The sequence below is a fragment of the Ursus americanus genome, chromosome 21, assembly GCF_024610735.1.
Source record: "Ursus americanus isolate L20-20 chromosome 21, mUrsAme1.1.p, whole genome shotgun sequence".
In the NCBI taxonomy this organism is placed as follows: Eukaryota; Metazoa; Chordata; class Mammalia; order Carnivora; family Ursidae; genus Ursus; species Ursus americanus.
The window spans coordinates 49,332,962-49,355,027 of record NC_142147.1 but is presented as its reverse complement, the minus strand read 5'-3'; the positions used below and the strand labels follow the sequence as shown (position 1 = coordinate 49,355,027).

The window sequence follows — 22,066 nt, the reverse complement described above, 5'->3', positions numbered from 1 at the left end:
TTGCCCTCCTCACAGCCCTCTGCTGGCTCGCTAGCGCTCTCCCACGGGAAGTGCTGCTGCTGTCCTAGCCCCAGTCCATCCTGCTTTAGCTCCAGCTGGCTCAGCCCTGCCCTGGGTGGTTTTGTTCAGCTTCCACAGGATGGGAGGTTGGAGAAGCAGACTGCCGCAGAGCAGAGCTGTTTATGAGGGTCATAAAAATATCCTTAGCGAGCCCAGCAGGGGTGGGCGCACTGCCTCCGCCCCTCTCTCAGTGGCCCCCTCTCTCTGGGTCTCTGTCCCTTTCTTTTTGGGTCTCTGTCCCAGCCACCCGATCTCTGCCCCACATCTCTGTCCCCCTCTTTCTGGATCTCTGCCCCTGCCCTCCTTCCGTCTGGATCCCTGTCTCGTTTCTCTTTGGCGCAGTCTCTCAGGAGTGATGGTTGGGTAACTTTTGGGGGTCCAGTATCCCTTTATGACAACAGAATGAAAACAAGGGGCCATTTCCCTGGGAAAGGAGCACACAGGCACCAAGCCCACCATTTGCAATTCCAGAGAGTTCACGGGCCTCTGACACGCATTTGCACATCCCCTCAGGAATCTGAGGACACCAGAGGATAAAGACCCCTAATGTAGAAAAAGCCAGTGAGAGGATGAATCCCAGCTGTCTCTCTCTCTCCTCCTACCTGCCCTCTCCTGGCGCTGTTCCTCCAACACACCAGGCACATTCCTGCCCCAGGGCCTTTGCACCTGCGGTTCCTCTGCTCCCAGTGATCTTGGCTCCCTCCCTCACCTTCTTCAGGTCTTTGCTCAGATGTCCCCTCCGCTGAGGGCCTTCCCTGTCCAGCTTCTGTCATCTCCTCTGTCCTTGTTCTGCTTCGCTTCAGAGCACTCGTCACCTCCAGGCCTTACTTTACACTTACACATTTACTTACTGGTCTGCTCTCTCCCCAACCCTCCCCAGGAGAACAGGAGCGCCAGGAGGCCAGGAAGTTACTCTTTTCTCCCTGCTTGGCTTCCAGGATACCGCCCCACACACAGTCGGAGCTCAACATTAATTTTTGTTGCAGAAACTTCCTGCGTGTCATTAGAACACTAGTTGCAAAGGCTGTCTGGGTCCCGGATCCTCCAGGAACCAGATAAAAACTGTGGACCTGCTCTCCGCCAGACAGGCGAGCAGGCACGTGATTTATCCTCAACTTTGCAGAGTCCACAAACTGCCCAAACTGAGGGCAGGGAGACCCTTGGGAAAGGCCAGGGTCAGCACTGGGCAGAGGGACAGAGGGACACCTCCAGGCCTGCACACCTGTGCAACTACCCCCGTGCATGTGCGCACACACACACACACACACACGCACACACACACGACGCATGGGCTGACACTCTGACCCCTGAGGCCCGGATTCTGTGGGTACAAACTCAGGCGGATATATCCCCCCAATACTCACCATATTCAGAGACGGCAACAACCCTGCAAACACACGCACATCCCCAGGCATCGCCCCACAACCAGACACACACACACACACACACACACACACACACACACACACACACACACAGAGATGGCTTCGGACACAGGCACACGAGCATCCTCGGCTCCCAGGGGAGGGAAGTTAGGGGGCCCAGAGCAAGAACAGAAACTAAAATCTGGGGTTTGGTTACTTCCAGCCTCCAGTTCTCTCCTCTGTCTGCTCGTCTGTCTCCTAGAGACAGACAGACAGAGACAGAGAGAGAGACAAAGAGACAGAGAGACAAAGAGGGACAGACGTGGAGAGAAAGGGAGCGGGGGCCGGGCGGGCGGACAGAGACCTGTGGCGGCCGCTGGGCGGGAGAAGGAGGAGGCCCGGGCCGGGTGCGGGGAGAGGGCGGCGCGGACAGAGGCGGCCGGGGTGGGGACCCGGGGAGACCCCAACACAAAGGGCGGCGCGGGGGCGGGGGGGGGGGAGGGGAGGGGCCGGCCACCCCGCCTGCCCCGCCCGCCCCGCCCGCGGCCCAGCCACCGGCGGACAGCGGGTTAAGCATCTCGATGTGGAACTTCCGGATGTGACCACAGAGAGAGGGAGAGACCGGGAGAGACCGGGAGGCGGGGAGACACCGAGCCACCCAGCCGCCGGCAGCCCTCCCGCCCGCCGCCGCCGGGACCCCGCGCGGGGAACCCCCCGCCGCCCGCGCCCCGTGCCCCCCCGCCCGCGCCCCCCCCCCAGTCTTCCCCGGTCTCCCCAGTCTCCCGGTCCGTTGGCCTCGGGCGGCTCCGATCCTCCTGGGACCCCGGGGGGGGGGGTGGTGGTGAAAGGACCGGGGGCCCGCTCCCCCGCTCACCCCTGCCCCCGCCGTCATGAGCCCCTCGCCCTGACCCCCGCGGGGGGAGGGCGCCGGGGGTCCATGCGCGCAGCCTCCGCGCTGCCCGGCGCCGGCCACTGACGGCGGCGGGGGTGGGGGGGCCGGGCCCCCGGTCTCCTGCCCCACCCCCTGGCGTCTGCACCGCGGCCCGTCGGGGGCCGCTGCCCCGGGCTGCGCCTGCCGCGCCGCCCAGGCCCTGGAGGGACCCGGGATCTGCCGCCGGCATCAGCCCATGGCCCGGAGGGTAGGTCTGCGGGCGGGCGCCCCGTGCCCCAGCCCGGCCGCGCACCCCGTCCCTCTGTCGCCCCCTGCTCCGGCGCTCTGGCCCCCGTCAGCCCGTCCCGCCCTCTCCTCCATCTCTTTCTCCGCCTCCCCTCTCTGCCCCCGGTCTCTCCCGTCTCTGCTCCGGGTCTCCCCCTCTCTCCATCCGTGGATCTCCTCGCTCTGCCCCGGATCTCCCCTGTCTCTGCCCCTGGATCTCCTCCTCTCTCTACCTCCGGGCCTCCCCCTCTCTCCACCCGTGGGTCTCCTGCTGCATCTCAGGTCCTTTCTCCTACCCGCTCCTTCCTCTCCTGTTCCCCCCAGCCCTCCTCCCCTGTCCACTTTTGTTCTAAGTCCTCCTGAGGGTTAGGGGTGGGGACAGTACTGGGGGGGGGGGGTCTCACCAGGCTGGGCCGAGGGATTCTGTCTTCTATGGTCCTGGGGATGGGGAGATCAGAGATCAGGCGAGGAGGTGAGTATGCCCCTTTGGGGGTGGAGGGGGGGTGGGAACCTGGCAGACTGTGAGGACCCCACTGCACATCTTAGAATGTGCGAGGAACGGCAGGGAACCGTTGGATTCAACTTCGGGGCTCAGGAGAAGTTCGGAGAGGAGGAAGAGAAAGAGACGGAGAGAGGGACAGACACACATAGAGCCCTCCGCGCACACCCGCCAGGGGCTGGGGCCAGCAACTCACGGCGGGAACGCCTGCATCCTTCAGTTGGAGCCTCTCTGCTTCTTTGAGCCTCTTTTCCTCCAGCCCAAGGAAAGGGTTTGGCCTGGGTGGCTTAAGGCCCCTCGAGCCTCCCCAGTGTGCGTGCTTTTGTGATGACAGCGGTTCGCTTTGGTGATCACACAAGTGGGGCGTGCGGGGTTACACTTTGGTTCAACAAGTGTTTATGGAATGTGTGCCAGGCGCTGTGCCAAATGCCTCGTTTGTTCGTTCATTCATTCACGCATGCGCTAAATGCCTCATTCATTCATTCATTCACCCACTCATTCCTTCCTTGCTGTGTCTGGTGTTTGGCCGTGTGCGTGTGCGCACGCGTCTAGGGGGTGGATTCACATGGTGAGTGGGGTGTGACAAGTTGTTGAGAAGGATGTGCTTATTTGACAACTGTGGGATGAAATTGAAGGGGGGGCAGTGTAGACATACGTTTATGCCTAAATGATGTGCTGTTTTTATGGGAAGTGTCCATGAGTGAGCATTTCTCTCCCTCTCGCTCTCTCTCTCTCCTGTATCTTCTCTCCTCCATCCCGCTGTCTCCTACCCTCTGTCTCTCTCTTGTATCTCGCTCCTAGTCTCTGTGAATCTCTCCAGGGCTCTCCCCCCCCCTCGCTCTGGGAGGAGCTGGGAATTACCATCAGCTGATCCCTGACCCCCACTCTGACCCTCAGACCTGAGACCTGGGTCAGTCTCTCTTCTCTGGACCCTCCCTCTCTGGTGGAACATTTTTCACAGGCCCGGGGTATAGGAGAAGACCATGGGACAGGTGCCCTCAGACCCACCCAGATAGCTCCATGGGATGTCCGTGGTCTAAGGTGGCAGGGCTCAGACACAGGGAATGAAAGGGCTGGGTCTGGGGGGCAGGGAGGGGCATCTCCTGGGTGCCAGGGTAGGGAGGTTTCCTGATGCCTCCCTGGGGCTCTCCCCCTCTTGCCTCCCCCCAGTACGATGAGCTGCCCCACTACCCAGGCATCGTGGACAGCACCGCAGCCCTGGCTAGCTTCTCGGAGGCAGTGCCCTCGGCACCAAGAGCCCCCGGGCCCTATGGCCCCCACCGGCCTCCCCAACCCCAGCCCCCGGTCTTGGACAGTGATGGCCTGAGGAGGGAGAAGGATGAGATCTACGGGTGAGTGGGGACAGGACTGAGGGCTCCGTGGGGTCTTGGGATTGGGCCCCTTTCTCTGTCTCTCTGACGCTCTTGCTCTGTCTTGGTCTCTCTGTCTCTTCCCTGGGGTCTTCTGTCCTCTCCCTGGTGCTCCATACTCCACATGTCCCCTGCCTTCCCTCATGAACCTTCTCTCCTGCTTCCCCCAGACACCCGCTCTTCCCGCTGCTGGCCCTGGTCTTTGAGAAATGTGAATTGGCCACGTGCTCGCCCCGGGATGGGGCTGGGGCTGGGCTGGGCACACCTCCAGGTGGTGACGTATGCTCCTCTGATTCCTTCAACGAGGACATCGCCGCCTTTGCCAAGCAGGTAGGCACCCCCATCTGCTGTGTGCCAAGAGAGCCAGCAAGGAGGGGTGGGCAGGAGACAGGACGCGCCTTCCCTGGTCTCTCTCTTCCTCCCAGGTCCGCTCCGAGAGGCCCCTCTTCTCCTCCAACCCGGAGCTGGACAATCTGGTGAGACCGCACCCTCCCCAGTGCTCCTTCCTCCACCAGGGTCTCCTGTCCCACCCTCCATAGCCTTGGGGTCGGTTATGGGAGCAGACAGGAGATCACCTGACCTACTTTCTCAAACAGTGACAATTGTTGCCCATTTGCGATAAGTATAGCCTAGAGTTTGAGAACGGGGACTGATGGCCTGAGTTCAAATCCGAGCTCTGCCACTCACTAGTTCTGTGCATCAGGGCAAGTAGCTGCATCTCCCTGTGCCTCAGTTTCCTCATCTGTAGCTAGTAGCAATTCCTACCTCGTAGGGCTGTTGTGAGGATATAATGAGCTAACAAGAGTCAAGCGCTTAGAACAGTGCCTCGCACAGAGCAGGGACGACTCAATAGACGTTAGCTGTTCTAGCAGCCGGGACAACAGAGCCCACGCCAAGATGCATGCAGGGACTCAGCTGCAAAGGGCAAAGGCGAGAGGAGAGGGAGAGGGAAGGACAAATACCCTGGCTTCTCCCTTACTTTGGCTTTCCAGCTCCCGCCAGGGCTTCCTATTGGCTGAAGCCTTTGGCAAAGGACTCTGGGAAATGTAGTTTACAGTCAGAGGGTGGGAAATGGAACCCCCGGGCAAGCAGGCAAAGGATGGGGTATTTTGATGATAGCAGACCGTCATTCACTCTTCTTGCAATGGATCATTTCCCGTCTCTTCCACCTCTTGCTTCTCTTTCTCTGTCTCTGACTCTCTGACATTTCATCTTCCTTTAATTCTGGGTCTCTGTCTCTGTCCCCTATTGCTCTCTGCCCCTGGGGTTCTGTCCCTCTCTGCCTCTCTGTCCTCTGTCTTTGTCATTCTCACTCTTTCTGTTCCTCTCTCTCTCCTTTTCTCTCCTTTCTCCTCCTTCCTCCTCTTCCTCCTTCTCCTCTTGTCCTTCTCCCTCTTCTTTCTCTTTCTTTCTTTCCCTCCCTCTCGCCCGTCCTCTGTCTCTTCCTGTCTCCGTTTTCAGATGATACAGGCCATTCAGGTGCTCCGTTTCCACCTGCTGGAGCTGGAGAAGGTGAGTGCTTCTCACTTGCCCTCACACCCTCGCCTGCCCCCATCCCTTCCCTTCTCACCCCTGCCACCCCTCCTTCAGGCCTCTGCCCACTGGACTTGGAGCAGAATGCTGCCCCCATCCCTGTACACCCCGCCCTGGCCCCCGGGTGGCCCCCCCAGTACCCCGGTGCCCCCTCAGGTCCACGACCTGTGCGACAACTTCTGTCACCGCTACATCACCTGCCTCAAGGGAAAGATGCCCATCGACCTGGTCATCGAGGATCGGGATGGCGGCTGCAGGGAGGACCTCGAGGACTACCCGGCCTCCTGCCCCAGCCTCCCGGATCAGGTGGGCCAGGGATGGTGCACCAGGCATCACCCCGCAACCAAAGCCGTGAGCAGGCACCGCGGGGCTACGCGCGCGCACACACACACACGTAGCCTCAGCTACACCCACACAGCCTCAGACACAGCCGCGCAAACTCAGTTACAGCCGTTCCCACTCGCAGCGAGGTGCGAGCATGTACCGCCCACTCAAACACACGCATCCGGCCGCGGAGCAGTGTCATACGTCGCACTTCCTGGCCGAGACCCGCCCTTCTAGAGCCTGCCCAGCCATGAAAGGGCCACACCGATGGAGAGGGAGCCAGACGGCCCCAGATCCTGCCACACAGACTCGGACACCGCCGCACTAAGACCCAGAGCTGCCCGAGCACAGGGCCCGCGCACACGCAGACACGTGCCGCCCCCACCACGTGACAGCGGGACCGCCGCATGGCACACAGCCCGTGCCGCACTGCAGCCCCCAGCCCCCAGCCCCAGGGGCAGACGGACTCCCATAACAGCGGCGCAGAGCCGGCCCCGGGCCACCCCCCACAAGGTGGTCACACCTGCCCCCAGATACAGGCACAGGGCAGTACCCCCGACACGGACTCGGGCAGGCTGCGCACAGACGGACAGACGGGCCTCGAGGACCCCCCGCCCCTCAACCCAGTCTGCACATGCGCAGCAAGAGCCCCACTCGGAGGCACGGCCGTATTCCGCATTTTCACGCAGCTTCCGGTACAAGCCCGTGGCAATCATCCAGCCTCGTGCGGTCGCGCTGCCGCCTGTGTGATCGCCACACACACTGCCCCACAAAGAAGGCGCCATCCCTCGAACAACGGACGCAAACTTAGAACACTGTGGCCCCGTGATGGTCACGCACAGCCACGGGGCCATCTCAGAGAGGGACACAGGCGTGAGCACACTGACACGCGCCACACAGCAGTCTCAAGACAGCCGTGGACACTCAGCCACAGCGTCCCATCAGTCCCAGCGCTGGGGGAGCCAGGAGCGGCCGTTGCAGCCGAGCTCCAAAGCCTCGGACTGATGATTCCGCATTTGCACGCCCGTTCACCGTGCGCTCAAACACACAATTCCACACAGACATACCACACCTGGAGAAACCGTCTCTGAGCAGTGGCATCCAGCCCGGCCCCCCCAGGACACAGATGACGCACCCGCAGTGGGCCATGGGGGGGGGGCGCTTAGAAACAGTGGGCAGGATGGAGGGCAATCAATAGGGCAGGTGGGGTACCCTGCGGTTCAACAACAGCTGAACCCACCCAGGCTGCCTCCCACCAATTGAGCTGAACCTTAAACCGAATGACAAAGTGGTCTTGATGCCACCTGTGCGGGTGGGTCAGCCTGCCAGAACCCAGAGCCGGTGCGGAGGGCCCGCCCAGTGCATCGTCCAGTTCCTCGAAGTGTGTCGGAGTCTGGAGAAAGAAAGCAGAGTCTGGACTCCCCCGATCTGCAGTTCAGAGACACCCCCCTCCCCATCTCTGAAACGGAAAGTTGTTTTTTATCCTCTGTAAGTTTAGTGCAAACTCATTTAGCAGCAAAGTCTGACCTGAACTAATGAGAGGCTATTTATAGCCTTTATTTATTCCACTTAGTTAAATATTCATCCATTTTGCTGCAGAAATGTTAATGAGTTTGATGACGAGGTTAAGCCCCAGACCCTGCTGGGGGCGTTATGAAATACACAGGGTGTGTGCGGATTTACCGTCTGTAAATGTGAAGGGTCCTAGGGACGACTCTTGATCTCGGGGTCGGGAGTTGGAGATTACTTTTAAAAATAAATTTTAAAAAATTCAAATGTGCAAAGTTCCGATTCTGAAACACTGCTGGTCCCCAAGGATTTCAGATTAAGGTCCATGGATCTGTATAAGCTTATCTTTATGGGGCGGTTGCCATGTGTCTTTATGTGAATTAATTCACTGAGGCCTTTCCATGCTCTGTGAGGTGGGGACAGTCATTGTCCTCCATTTTCCAGTTGAGGAAACGGAGGCACAGAGAAGTGAAGCAACTCACCCAAGGTCACACAGCCTGAGAAGAGGCCAGGACAGGCTTTACACTCAGGTGTCTCAGCTCCAGAGCCCATGGTCTCAGCCACTGTGCTATAGAGCACCCAAGCTGTGGCACTGATCTCCAGCTCTTGTTTTCCAGAATAATACATGGATTAGAGACCATGAGGACAGCGGGTCTGTACATTTGGGGACCCCGGGTCCATCCAGTGGGGGCCTAGCCTCCCAGAGTGGGGACAACTCCAGTGACCAAGGTAAGAAGCCTGGGAGGTGGAGGGGAGATGTGGGAGTTGGTCTGAGGATTGAAGTTAGACAGCAAGTAGGACTTCCAGAGACGCAAAGATGACCAGAGTGTGGAGCGGTGTCTTGGGTGAGGGTTCTGGGTCCCTCCTGTCCCCCTGCTCACTGCCAACAAGCACAGCATGCCTGTCCTCCCTCAGGAGATGGGCTAGACACAAGCGTGGCCTCCCCCAGTTCCGGGGGAGAGGACGAGGAGCTGGACCAGGAGCCGCGGCGGAACAAGAAGAGGGGGATCTTCCCCAAGGTGGCCACCAACATCATGAGAGCCTGGCTGTTCCAGCACCTCTCGGTGAGAGCCCCAGGGCCCAGGTGCAGGGTGGGCCTGGAGAGAGAAGAAGGATGGCCGCACAGAAACTGAGGCCCCGAGAGAGACCCAGAGATGGGAGACTGAGGCAGGGGGGAGATACTGAGGGCGAATCTCGAGGGGAGGGCAATTGACAAGAGCGAGCATCGTGAGTGCTAGCTGTGTGCCAGGTGCCGCTAGGGCTCTGAACTCACTCAGTCCTGGGCCCAACCCACCACCCATTCGCCGCCCTCCCCAGCAATCATCACCAAACAGAGCCGATGAGGATGGGGCTGTGCGGAGCTCCATTTCGCAGGTGAGGAGCCTAGAGGTCTCCTAGCTAGAAATGGGTGCAGAGGCAAGCAGTTTGGCCCTAACCAGGGCAGCACGCTGCTTGGTGGAGGGAGCCAGGCAATTATAGACAGGAAGAAAGTCAGGGAGAGACTGAGTCACAGAGGGATGCAGACCAGGACAGCCAGAGACATGCACCGGGACCCTGACAGAGCTCAGACAGACCCGTGCTGGGCTTTGCCTCCTTTCCGGTGTTGGAGCCCCCACCCTGAGCTTCAGTCTCCCTAATGAGAGCTGGCCAATTAGCTTCTAATTGCTGGAAGAGGCGGGGGCGCCCACAGTCATAATTGCCCGAAGCTTGGCTCTACTTCCCTCCGCTGGGCCCTGGGGGAGCCCGGAACAGCTCAGATGAGCTGGCTCTCCCGGCCCTGCCCCAGCCTGGGCTCACCATCCTGACGGGGCCAGGCCTTGGGGATCAGGTGACAGCTGGGCAGGCAGGGTGACTCTTGCTGGTGGCCACAGCACCCATACCCCTCGGAGGAGCAGAAGAAGCAACTGGCGCAGGACACGGGGCTCACCATCCTGCAAGTCAACAACTGGTGAGTGACCCAGGAGGCTTGTGCGGGTCCGTGGGCCAGCCCGGGGTGGGAGGCCGGGTGCTGTCCGCGGTGCTGAAGGAGGCCCCGAAGCCCCTGGGAGCCTCTCCCCCCTCCCCTATCCCCATCCTCTCTTTCCAGCTCTGTCTCCGTGTGTTCATTTCTGCCTCTCTCCTACTCCCTCTTTATACCCTCTCCGGTTTCCATAACCCCCTCCCAGGTTCATTAACGCTCGGAGACGCATCGTGCAACCAATGATCGATCAATCCAACCGCACAGGTACAGGGAGAAGGTGGGGAGAGAGGGCCTAATGTTCCCCGGCTAGTATCAAAGCTGCGACCCGCATATCCTGGGGCTCAGACTGCACCCCTCAACCTCCCTCCCAGGGCAGAGTGCAGCCTTCAGCCCAGAGGGCCAGCCCATGGGGGCCTACACGGAAGCTCAGCCACACATGACTGTCAGGCCTCCAGGTAAGTCCCCGCCCCTTAACTAAGCCGTGCCCTCAACACACCAGGCCCCTCCTCTAAATGAAGATGCTCCACCTTCTGGGATTAAGTTCATGAATAATACAGTGCTTCATTTGCATAACAGCGCAGCTGGAGAGACAATTGCAGGTTTCCTGGTGCCCACTTTTTCTTTTTTTTTTTTTTTTTAAGATTTTATTTATTTATGTGACAGAGAGACAGCCAGCGAGAGAAGGAACACAGCAGGGGAGAGGGAGAGAAAGAAGCAGGCTCCCAGCCCAGGAGCCTGATGTGGGACTCGATCCCGCGCCGGGATCACGCCCTGAGCCAAAGGCAGACGCTTAACGACTGCGCTACCCAGGCGCCCCTGGTGCCCACTTTTTCTTAGCTGAGTTTGCGTCTTCCAGGCTCTGCCGATCCATTGGAAGGTTATACTTTTCCTTAAAGGACTAATACCTTTTTTTTTTTTTTTTTAAGATTTTATTTATTTATTTTATTTGAGAGAGAGAGCGTGCGCACACACGAGCGAGCGAGGTGGGGGTGAGGTAGGGGTGGAGCAGCAGAGGAAGAAGGACAAACAGAGCCTGCGCTGAGTGCAGAGGCAACGTGGGGCTCTGTCTCACCACCATGAGATGAGGACCTGAGCTGAAATCAAGAATCGGAGGCTCAATCGACTGAGACACCCAGGAGTCCCAGGACTACTACTTCCTTAAATGATGACTCAGTCTGTCCTGATAGAGGGATCCCCTGGGGAAGGAGCAGGTGGGAGGGATTTAGGGCCATATGGAGATGTCTGGTGACGATCCACAACCCTCCTCTTTTGTCTTCCAGGGTCGATGGGAATGAGTTTGAACTTAGAAGGAGAGTGGCATTATCTATAGATTCAGGACAAGTGTGAGTGTCCAATGTCTAGGGGTTCTGGGGTGGGGGTTGTGCGGCTCTCAAACCTTGGTAAGACCTCCAGATTCCAATATTGGGCCCATCTAGAGCAGGGTCAGCGTGGGTCCCTGAACTGGGGGTTCTCCAAGGCTTAGTGGGAAGCTGATTTATCTACCCACCCATCATCTATCCACTCATTCATTCGTCTATATATGTATCCATCCAACAAGCATTGGTCTACCCTCTCTCCATCCAGACATACACCCACTCACTGTCCATTCATCTATCCACCCACTTAACCACGCACTCACTCGCCTACCTACCTGCCCATGATCCATCCATGCGTCCATCTGCCGCCTGTCAAAATACAGAAACTCCATCAACCCTCTCATCCACCCGTGTCCACACTGATGCACCCATCATATGTCTACCTCCGTCCATTCACCCACCTACCTACCCAGCCATTCACCCACCTACCTACCCAGCCATTCACCCACCTACCTACCCAGCCATTCACCCACCTACCTACCCAGCCATTCACCCACCTACCTACCCACCCATTCATCTGTGCACCTATCCATTCACACATCTCCAACATGTATTAAGCCCTCATTCCATATCCCGAGCAGCCTCAGGTAGGGTCCTGCCTTTGAGAAGATTTGGGCTTTTGAGGAAGTGGACCTCAGAAAGGAGGGACAGTCCAAAGCAACAGCCGAAACAGTAACACACAGCTTGCTCAGAGGAGAGAGACATCGGCTCTCTCGGAGATATCAGGAAAGACTTCATAGAGGAAGTGACTTCTGGATAGGGCATTGAAGGATGAATAGGAGTCCCCTGGGTAGAAGTGGGGAGCAAGGTAGTAGGGTACATTCTTTTACTCTCCCAGGTCTTCAGACTTTAGAGCGTCTTCTCACTTTGTCTTCCTAAAAACCCCAAGAGGGAGACATCATTATTTTCATGTTACACATGAGAAAATTGATGCTCAGAAAGAAGAGCTCCCTTGTGCAGGTTCACTCAGCTCAGAAAAGCAGAGGGAATAGCATGTGCAAAAGCCCTGGGGTTGAGAGGCTGCCTGGAATTTCTACAACACAAATCAGATCTTGGCTCTCTCTGGATTAAAACTCTTCTGTGGCTCTCTAGTACCCTCTAGATGAAGTCCTGAAAGTTTAATTTGGCACCTCTTCACTCCTTCTTTCACTTAATGCACATTCCTTGAGCATTTCTGTGCCTGGTCCTGTGCTGGGTGGTGCTGGCGACATAGCAGTGACCATGAGAGCCCAGCCCTGCCCTCACGAGGAGGCTCACCATCCAATGGGGGAGACAGACCCATCTTCAGACAGTGATGACCCAAAGAGGGCAGGGCTGGGATGAGGGAACCCAGGAACTGGAGGAGCCCAGAGTGGGCATCAGACCCAAGCTGTGGGGTTCAGGGAAGACTCCCTGGAAGAGGGGACTTGGGAGATGAGACCAGGAGAATGGAAAGAGTGAGGCAGGATAAGAGGGAATAGCACGTGCAAAGGCCCAGTGCACTTAGCAAACTCATGGCTATGAGACAGTCCCCTTCGCCCCCATCACCACTGCATACACACCGATGAGGGCGAAGGAGGACTGGGCTGGGCTGGCGCCAGCAGGCTAAGTAAGTGAGTAATGAACTCAGGGCCAGCAGACAGGCTGGGAGATGGGAGTGGAGACCTAGGAGGGCTTAGGCATGGAGCCTGGAAAGGAGAGATGGACATGTTTGTCTGGGGCCTGGCAGGTTGGTGGGGGTCTCAGCTCTGCCCCGACCAACGGAGGACAGGTGTAGTCTGGTCTGAGTGTCACGGGACCCAGAAGAGGTGGAAGGGTTTCTCAGTCTCTCTCTCTCCTGTCTTCTTTTCTCTTGCTTGGTCTTAACAGTCTTGTCTCCTTTTTCATCTTTCTCTCTTTCGCCTCTATTTCTATTCTTCCCTCCCTCCCTCCGTGTTCCTCTCACTATGGGGCTGATGTGGGGTCAGACCCGTCCCCACTTCCTGATTTGGCTTCTCTCCCCTCTCCACAGACCCCAGCCTCCGGACTGTGGTCACCAGGCTCACACCTGTTTCTGGTCCCCGCCTGGCCCCCGACTTCAGGACCCCACCTCCTAAGGCCCCCAACGCAATGCCTACCTCCCTGGGACCCCACTGGGACATGGGGGCCTGAGCGCCCGCTCAAGGGTCTCTCAAGGACAAAGACAAGGCCCCCGGCCCTGCGCCCCGCTTCTGCCCTCACCTCTGCCTGGAACCCAAGCTGAGATCCTGGGCCCGGGTCTTCAGAAGATGGTGGCTGGGGGTCCCCCACCTCCAGGCCAGAGACGGGACTGGCGGTGGGCTGGAGAGGTCAGGGAAGGAGGGTCAGCTGGATCCGACATTTGGGAGAGGTCCCCTCGTCCTCCCATCCCACTCCCGGCCCCTTCTCTCCGCTACCTCCCTTCACTGACGTCTTCTACTTTTTTTTTTTTTTAACGATAAAATCTTAAAAACGAAAAGCCACCGATCTGAGTTCTTGTGTCTCTTTCGAGATTCGAATTCTCATCAATTTGAAGTTCACGAATTACTAATTATAATAATAATTGGTACTCTTTTTTAAAGAATTTATTTGTCAGAATCAGAGAGTGAGCACAAGCACGGGGAGGGGCAGAGGGAGAAGCAGGCTCCCTGCTGAGCAGGGAGCCTGATGCGGGGCCCCATCCCAGAACCCCGCAGGGAGCCCGATGCGGGGCTCCATCCCAGAACCCCGGGATCATGACCTGAGCCGAAGGCAGATGCTTAACCACCTGAGCTACCCAGGCGCCCCAATAATTGATACTCTTTATCCCCATGGTCCTCAGGCACTCTGTATCAGTTAGCTACTGCTGTGTAACAAACCACCCCAAAGCTTTGTGGTTCAAAGTGCCAACAATTTTTTAGCTCATTATTCTGTGGGTTGGTATACCAGGCTCCGCCGGGCAGTTCTTGTGACTTCAACAGGGCTCTGCTGTGTATCTGTGGTCAGAGACGGGTCAGCAAGGGGGCTCTGCTGGCCGGCAGCAGGGGGAACAGGAGTGACATTGACGAGCAGGCCCCCCGGTTTATTCACAGAGGCTCAGTTAGATCCCAAGAAAGAACAGAAGGTCCCAGGGCCTCCTGAGGCCCCAGCTCAAGTCTGACACCTGGTTATCTCAGCTGCGTTCTCTTGGCCACAAATTCAAGGCCAGCCCAGATTCAAGGGAGGAGACAGAGACTCCACCCCTTCCAGGGCGGGGATGGGGGCTGCAAACTCACAGCACAAGAGATGGGGACATGAGGAGGGATGAAGAAAAATGGCCACTTTTGCATCTATCTCCCACACTGTAGCTTGCAGATGACTTTCTGCATCTGTCCCAAGGGACACAAACGCCACTTACCCAGGGCTGTCCTTGGAAACACTCATGTGTGGCCAACAGACCAACGGGCTGCACAACAGGGAGGTCGTGAACCCACATTCCAGCCCAACCGGCCTGGGGTTCAAATCCCTGCTTTGCTCCCTACCAGCTCTGTGATACTCACGTGTACTGAGCAGACCCGAGCTTGGAAGCATGAGACCCTCAGAGCCCACCTCTAAACACCACTCACTCACATACTCATCTTCGTTTTTTTTAAAAAAGATTTTATTATAGAGAGAAAGAGAGCATGCGCGTGAGGAGGGTTAGGGGCGGGGCAGGGAGGCTTAGGGGCGGGGCAGGGGGCGGGGCAGAGGGAGCGGGAGAGGTATAAGTAGACTCCGCAGAGAGCCTGCGCGGGGTTTTGGGTGCTCAACCTGACGACCCGGTGTCCTACTCTGAGCCAAATCAAGAGTCCGAGGCTCCACCAACCGCGCCCCCCAGGCGCCCCCCACCCCACATACGCACCTCCTAAGATATAGCAGCCTCTGCACCCTCATAATGCAAACACAGAAACTGAGGCCCTGTTAGGCCTGTGACCCACGGCGGCCTTCACCCTCTCCAACAAGGTGCACATGGATCAAATCTTCCTCATTGGAGCCTCAGCTGCTGCCAGCTCCAGGGTCTGCCAATCCTGCTGTTTGTTCCCAAGACGCCGTGGAGCTCAGCGCAAACTGTAAGTTGCTTGGGTTTGGACCCTTGTTAGTGGAAAATAGTTCAGTCTCCCTTCCGCGCCTCCGTCGTGGCCGCTCCCGTGGCCCTGGATCACCTTCCCCCGCTCAGAGTCACCTTGGCAAAGGTGCAGGAACAGCGCAACCAAATCACCCCCATCCGACTGCCTGCCGCTCCTTCATCGCCCCAGCCCTTTTCCTCCTAACATCCCTTCCCTGCAATTCTCTCGGTCACTAATTCGCCTGTTTCATAGTTGGCTTGACCCTCAGCCCTGCCAGCACCGCGCCGCAGGTGCCCCGGGGACAGCGGGTAGAGGGGCAGCCGAGCCCTAGTCACTGAAGCTACAGGTGTCTCCGGGGACCGCACTCGGCTCTCCGGGCACATAAGTGAGCAAGGCGAAGACCCCTGTTTTCGGGAGCTGGTGTCCTAGTGTGGAGGGACCCCCACAGAGGGCCGAGCAAATGAGCACGCGGTTTAGACTGCCAGGTGATCAGAGGTTGTTAGCAGTGAGCAGGGAGGGGGTGGGAGTTACCTGCTGCGTGCTGGGGGCCAGGCTCTGTACTAGGGCCTCCGTATCTATCCACCTCGTACACCCTTACCACTAAGGAAGTGCGATCGCTGCCCCATTTCCCAGATGAGGAAATCGAGGCCCAGAGAGGTGAAATTGCGCCCACCCAGGGTCACACAGCTGGAGAGTGTGGGTCTCCATTCAAACAGGCAGCCTGGCAGCTCTGAAACCCGTGCGCCTTTTTGTTTAAAAAAATATAATTCTAAGAGTATGATTTTGAAAGGGCCTAACATGAACTATTCTCTGTGTTAGATATGATTTTGGTGACTCGGATTCGTGTTTATCCCCCGCCAAACTCCGCAGGACTGAAGTGGGACGGAGGAGGGAGAGAGAACAGGAAGGACTTCCCGGCGCTCCTTTGAGGGCAGGTGGGGGGGAGCCCTGGGGAGGGGGCGGGGCGGGCCCGAGGCCTGAGGTCGGCTGCAGGGGAGGCAGGGGCATTCCTGCGGGCGCTGCCTGTCGGGGGGGGATGGGGGAACCCGGGACGCGGGCGAGTGGGGAGGGGAGCTCCTCCACCTGCTCGGCGACTGGAAATGCCTCTCGCTGAATCCTCTCCAATTAAACCAATTGGATGTGCCACCGGGGAGGAGGGAAGTTGGGCGGGAGGTTAATTGTAACTAAAAATACGTCCCCGTTTCCTGGGGTGAGGAAGCAGCGGCTGCCCCGGGGTCAGGCCCGGGGAGGTGGGGACCCCGCGGGGCCTGCGGGGCGCGAGGCGGGTGCGCTCGGGAGTGTGCGGCTGGGGGAGGGCCGTCGGCGCGGAGCGTGTCCGCAGCTGAGCCTGTCCCTGCGTGGCGCGTGTGTGTCCCCGACGAATACCCGGGTCCCCGGCTGCGTCTGTCACGCCGTGCCTCGGTCCCGCTCGTGTGTTTGCGATTAGGAGACTCTGGGCGTCGCTACCTGAGCCTGGGTGGGATGGTGTGGCAAAGGGGGTCTTCTTTATAACTGGGGGCCTCCTTGAATGAGTCCACGGCGGAGTCTGTCTGCTTGGGGCTGTGTAGGCTCTTGGGAGCTGTTTCCAGGACAGCACGACTCTGGGTCATTCCCGCTCGGGTGCCTGCGAACGTGGCGCAGGCAATGAGCCTGGGCTCCCTCCAGAGGGCGCTGGGAGCCACGGAAGGCGGTTTTGTTCGCAACCGCTTTATTGAGATGGATTTTACCACCTTAAAACCCTCCCATTTAAAAAGCCTGCGTGCAGTTCGATGGCTCTAGTCCATTCTCAGAGTTGTGCAGCCATCACCATAATCAACTCTAGAACATTTTCATTACCCCAAAAAAGTAAGCTTCTACCCCCTAACGGCCACTCCCTGGCCACCCCAACTCCCAAACCTGGGCAGCCACTAATCCACTTTCTGGATCTACGGATTTGCCTGCTCTGGGCATTTCATAGACGTGAAATCCTACAATATATGGCCTTTTATTATGATTATTATTATTCAAGATTTATTTATTTTAGAGAGAGGGGAGGGGTAGAGGGAGAGAGTCCCAAGCTGACTGCACGCTGAGGGCAGATCCCAATGCGATCCCCATCTCAGGACTCTGAGATCCGGGCCTGAGCCCAAAGGCACCCCCACTCTATGGTCTTTTGTGTCTGGCTTCTTTCATTCAGCACAGAGTTTTCAAGGTTCCTTCATGTTGTAGCAGGTCTTGGTGCTTCTCTCCTTTTTACAGCGGGATGTCTTGGAAGGATTTTGAGCAGAGAAAGGACAGAGTCGGGTTTGTGCTTTGCGCTAAGCTGCCAGGCAGAGGGTGGATGGGGGGGCGGGTGTTATGAGTTGGGTTGTGTCCCCCAAAAAGATATACTGAAGTCCTAATTCCAGGACCTGTAAATGTGACCTTATTTGGCAGATGACCCAGTTAAGATGAGGTCATAGGGTAGAAGACGTTGAAAAACCACGTATTGACTTGGGGGGAAATATTCACTACACACATGACAAATATGTATATATTATATAAAGGACCATATATAGTATAGAAATATATAAATCGTGTATTTTTTTAAAAAAAATTATTGTTAGGGGCGCCTGGGTGGCACAGCGGTTAAGCATCTGCCTTCGGCTCAGGGCGTGATCCCGGCGTTATGGGATCGAGCCCCACATCAGGCTCCTCTGCTATGAGCCTGCTTCTTCCTCTCCCACTCCCCCTGCTTGTGTTCCCTCTCTCGCTGGCTGTCTCTCTCTCTGTCGAATAAATAAATAAAATCTTTTTTAAAAAAAAAGAAAAAAAGAAAAAAATTATTGTTAAATAAACTCTCCACCCAACCTGGGGCTCGAACTCCCGACCCCGAGACCAAGAGCTACATGTTCCAGCGACGGAGCCAGCCAGGCTCCCTGTAAACTATATACATAACATAAAGAACTCTTCCAAATTAGTAAGACAGCTCTTTTATAAGAGTCAGAATGAATTACGAAAAGTAAATAAACTAATGGCTAATAAGCCCATGAAAAGACATTCGATGTCATCAGCTGTCGTGGAAATGCAGGCACAGTCGCAGTAAACATCACAGTATCACGAGCATGGCTAGTCGGAGCTCTGGCGCGTGGCGGGTGGGGGCGCATGTTGATCAGAGGACTTTGGAAGACAATTGCAGTGAATCTACTAACACTGAACCCGTGTGTGTCCCTTGACCCAGCGGCCGCCCCCGGGCGCGGACCCGCAGAAAGGCACAGATGGGTTCAGGCAAAGCCACGCGGGCTGTGTGTTGGTAGCCGCATTATTATTGTAGCTGGAACCCGGCCACCTGCCCGTGAACAAAAGAACAGATTAAACAAAGTGTGATGAATTCCTACAACAGAATGAATAAACCACACAGCTCCACGCAGCAGGATGTTAGCAAAAGAAGCCAGACACGAGAGAGCACAGTCTTACGAGGTTCTAGAACGGGCAACGCTCGGCGATAGTGTGAGGGGTCCAAGAGCTGGTCGCCCCGGGGGCCTGGGCTGGCCACGGTTGCTGCTTCGTGTGCACGCTGGTGGCACAGGCATGTTCGTGCTCTGGGGAAATTCATCAGGCCGTGCGCTTATGAGCTGTGCTTCAAGAGAAAGTTCTAGAAGGTTGTTGAGTACTGTGAGCACACACTTTGCATCTTGAAAGATGCTGTGAAATTGAAGTTGTACGAATTCCCCTCCGGGTGGCTGGGGGTGCCCCTCTCCCCACATCCTTGCCAGTGGGGGGCATCATCCATCTTTTTAATTTGGGCCAATCTGATGGGTGAGAAGTGAGGTGTCCGGGAGCTTTCTTTCATGAGGTTGTGAGGATGTCCAGGCTACAGCCCCCCTGGAGTTTCTGTGCACGTTTTGGAGCAGACCTATTTCCCCAGGTGACTGACGGGTGATGAGAACTTCTGGGACTGCTCAGGGCGGGGCTCTAACCCCTGGATTCTCAATTAGGACAAATGCCCTGCTGGCCGTATCTGGGCATTAAGAGTTTTCTCCCTTCTTCTGGCAGGTTCCTTCAGACTCACCCCCAGAAAGGTTTTATTGGGTCTGAGCCCAGGGGATGCTTGAGTCTTTTTGGCAGATACTGGAGAGCTTCCATTTTTAGCACCTCCCCACCTGTGTGCACGCACACACACACAAATAAAAAGAACTCTGCTTCGGGGCACCTGGGTGGCACAGCGGTTAAAGCGTCTGCCTTCGGCTCAGCGCGTGATCCCGGCGTTCTGGGATCGAGCCCCACATCAGGCTCCTCCACTATGAGCCTGTTTCTTCCTCTCCCACTCCCCCTGCTTGTGTTCCCTCTCTCGCTGGCTGTCTCTATCTCTGTCAAATAAATAAATAAAATCTTTGAAAAAAAAAAAAAGAACTCTGCTTCTTACCAGCGGGACGTTAATTTATGTTTTAATGTGAAAAAGGGAGGAAAAGCAGGAACAGTCCTGACCAGCTGTAATGTTCTTAGGAGACTTGGCTGGACAGTGGGTGGGAGGAGCTCTGAGGCTAGTTTTTCCCACGAACCATTTATTTCTCTATTTTTAATGCCTTGGGTCAGGGAAGGCATTTTCAGGGGTCATATGGAAGAGAGTTTTGATCACCAAAAAATTTTAAAATGTTGAGTAAAGTCACCATAAACAAAGCCAAAAGACAAGCAGCAAACTGAAATGTTTGAAATCTCTATGATGCTTACGATCCAGAATATATAAAGAGCTGCTACAAACCAATAACAAAATGACAGAGTCTAGGACTTGAGCCAACAGAAGAGGAAGTACGAATGGCCCAGAATATGCAAATACCCTCTAGCTCCATCCATGGCATTGCAGATGGCAAGATTTCCTTCCTTTTTATGGCTGCGTGATATTCCACTGTGTACGGGGGGATGGGGATGAGGGCACGCACTTCTCGTGATGAGTACCGGTGATGTATTTGGAAGGGTGGAATCACTACATTATATATCCCAAAACTAATATAACTCCGTGGGAAAAAAAGTAACATGTTACACTTACACACACACACACACATTTCTGAGGAGTCTTTGGCACGTTTCCCCTCCTTTTTAACCACATGCATTTCTGTCCAACTTAAAGGGAAATTGCACACATCTTGGTATAGTAGCAAACACTCAGTACTGTGTGCCAGGCACTGTTCTGGGAGAACTTTCCATATTGATACGGAGCCGGCTCATTGTTTTGCCTGGCTGTACTGTGGCCCGTTACACGGGTGGGCCGAACATTTATTTAACCAGGCCCGTATGGAGAGACACTTAAGCTGTTTCCAATCTTTTGCTCCCACAACTGAAGCTGGCGTGCATATCCTTGCGCATGGGTCATTCCCAGATCTGTGTAGGATAAATCTCTGGAGGGAGAATCACTGGTCCCAGGGAAGGGACATTTGAATAGGTCATTTGATAGTCTCCCACCTGTCCTTCCGTACGGGCTGTAGTGACTTACATTATTTTTATTTCCCCTCATTGCCATAAGCCCAAACATCGTTGCATATTCTGGGCCACTTGGATTTCCTCTTCTGTTGGCTCAAGTCCTAGACTCTTTGTCATTTTGTTATTGGTTTTTGTTAGGGTCTGTCTCCAAGAACTGCTGAATGGGTCAAGGGCACCATAGGACCTCGACCAGCTTGCACGTGTCTGGAAACGCATGCGCAGAGAAAGGCAAGGCGCTGGAGGCTGTCCCCGAAGGTGGATCGCGGTGGATTCTTCTTCGATCCACCGCGTTTCTGCACCTTCTCCGTTTCCTCCCGTGTTGCTCATGGCGGGGACGCTGGATGGGCCCAGCTGACCCCATCCCCTCTGGCGGCAAAGGCTGGAGACCGTGGGCACCGAGCAGGTTCCAGCAGGAGGACCCCCTCCAGAGACGGGGGACAGCAGAAGACACCCCAGGGTCACAGCTGGGGCCGGGCGTCCTTGCACCCTGTGGTCCCGGCGGCAGCCTCAGAGGGTTCTGTGCTGTCGTCTTGGGGGTCACGCCTGAGGGCCCGGCCCAGAGCCAACGCTCCAGCCTCCCGGGCTGCCGTCAGCCCCCCGTCCCCATATGAACCCCCTTCCTGTGTAAAAACCCCACCGTGGCTCCGATTTAGACCCCGATCCCTGCCCTGCACAACCGTGCATCGCTCTGACTTGGAGGAAAACACGAGGCCCTTCCAAGATTTCCATATGAGAACGAAGGCTCTGGGGAAAACAGCCGGGCTGCGCTCATCGGTCAGAGAGCAGATCAGTAGAGCGGAGAGCTCCAGGGCTTTACCCGAGGCCACGAGGTGTTGAAGTTTGTGCAACGGGCTTTGTTTTTAATATGGTGAATCCCGCTGACTGGTCTTCAGATGTTAAACCAACGCCTTCCTAGAACAAAGCCCGCTTGGCCAGGATGTCCTTACTGCCCTTTTACAGACCGCCCCATAGGCCTGGCTGACCTCTAGTGAGGATTCTGCGTCTGTGCTCATACGGGATACGTCGTTGGCTTTTCTGGTGCGCTCGTCGTCTGGGGGGGGGGGCCTCAGCGCCATGCTGATGTCATAGTTACTTCTCTCTTCTGGAGCGAGCTTTGGTAATCTGCATCTTTCGTTTTTCCCTTTCAGTTGAGCCATGGAACTTACCAGCATCGAGGGCTCACAGCGTTTCCCTGTGGTTCTCGTGTGTGTGGCGGGGTCAGGCCCAGGGTTGGAGACAAGGACCCTGCAGCAAGAATGGCCCCGGGGACCGTGTCAGACGTAGGCCCCCACCGACAGGGCCACCCCCACCCCCCGCCCAGTTCTCGAAGCGACTCATGTGGACGGACTGCGCAGGTCTCCTAGTCCGAGGAAAAACAGGGCCCATGAGGACAGGTTTGGGAGAGAGCAGCGGCCATGGCGGTCAAGGTCCTCTGCCTG

The 22,066-nt window shown here is 56.7% G+C and overlaps 1 protein-coding gene across 4 annotated transcripts; it reads left to right on the top strand.

Moving 5' to 3' along the window:
• Positions 1 to 2,410: 2,410 nt before the first annotated feature.
• On the top strand, positions 2,411 to 13,579 carry MEIS3 (Meis homeobox 3). 4 transcript variants are annotated; one of them, XM_045772249.2, is made up of 13 exons: positions 2,411 to 2,563; positions 4,250 to 4,431; positions 4,620 to 4,779; positions 4,875 to 4,925; positions 5,911 to 5,961; positions 6,190 to 6,288; positions 8,433 to 8,544; positions 8,731 to 8,879; positions 9,687 to 9,763; positions 9,981 to 10,039; positions 10,147 to 10,230; positions 11,056 to 11,118; positions 13,142 to 13,579. In XM_045772249.2, exons 1-12 carry the CDS (start codon positions 2,552 to 2,554, stop codon positions 11,103 to 11,105), a joined length of 1,086 nt encoding a protein of 361 aa, XP_045628205.1. In that variant the 5' UTR covers positions 2,411 to 2,551; the 3' UTR covers positions 11,106 to 11,118; positions 13,142 to 13,579. The 4 variants fall into 4 exon arrangements, with proteins under 4 accessions (XP_045628205.1, XP_045628204.1, XP_087727071.1 ...); XM_045772248.2 differs by having other exon boundaries at positions 6,139 to 6,288; XM_087870945.1 differs by having other exon boundaries at positions 6,040 to 6,288.
• The last annotated feature ends 8,487 nt before the right edge of the window (positions 13,580 to 22,066 follow it).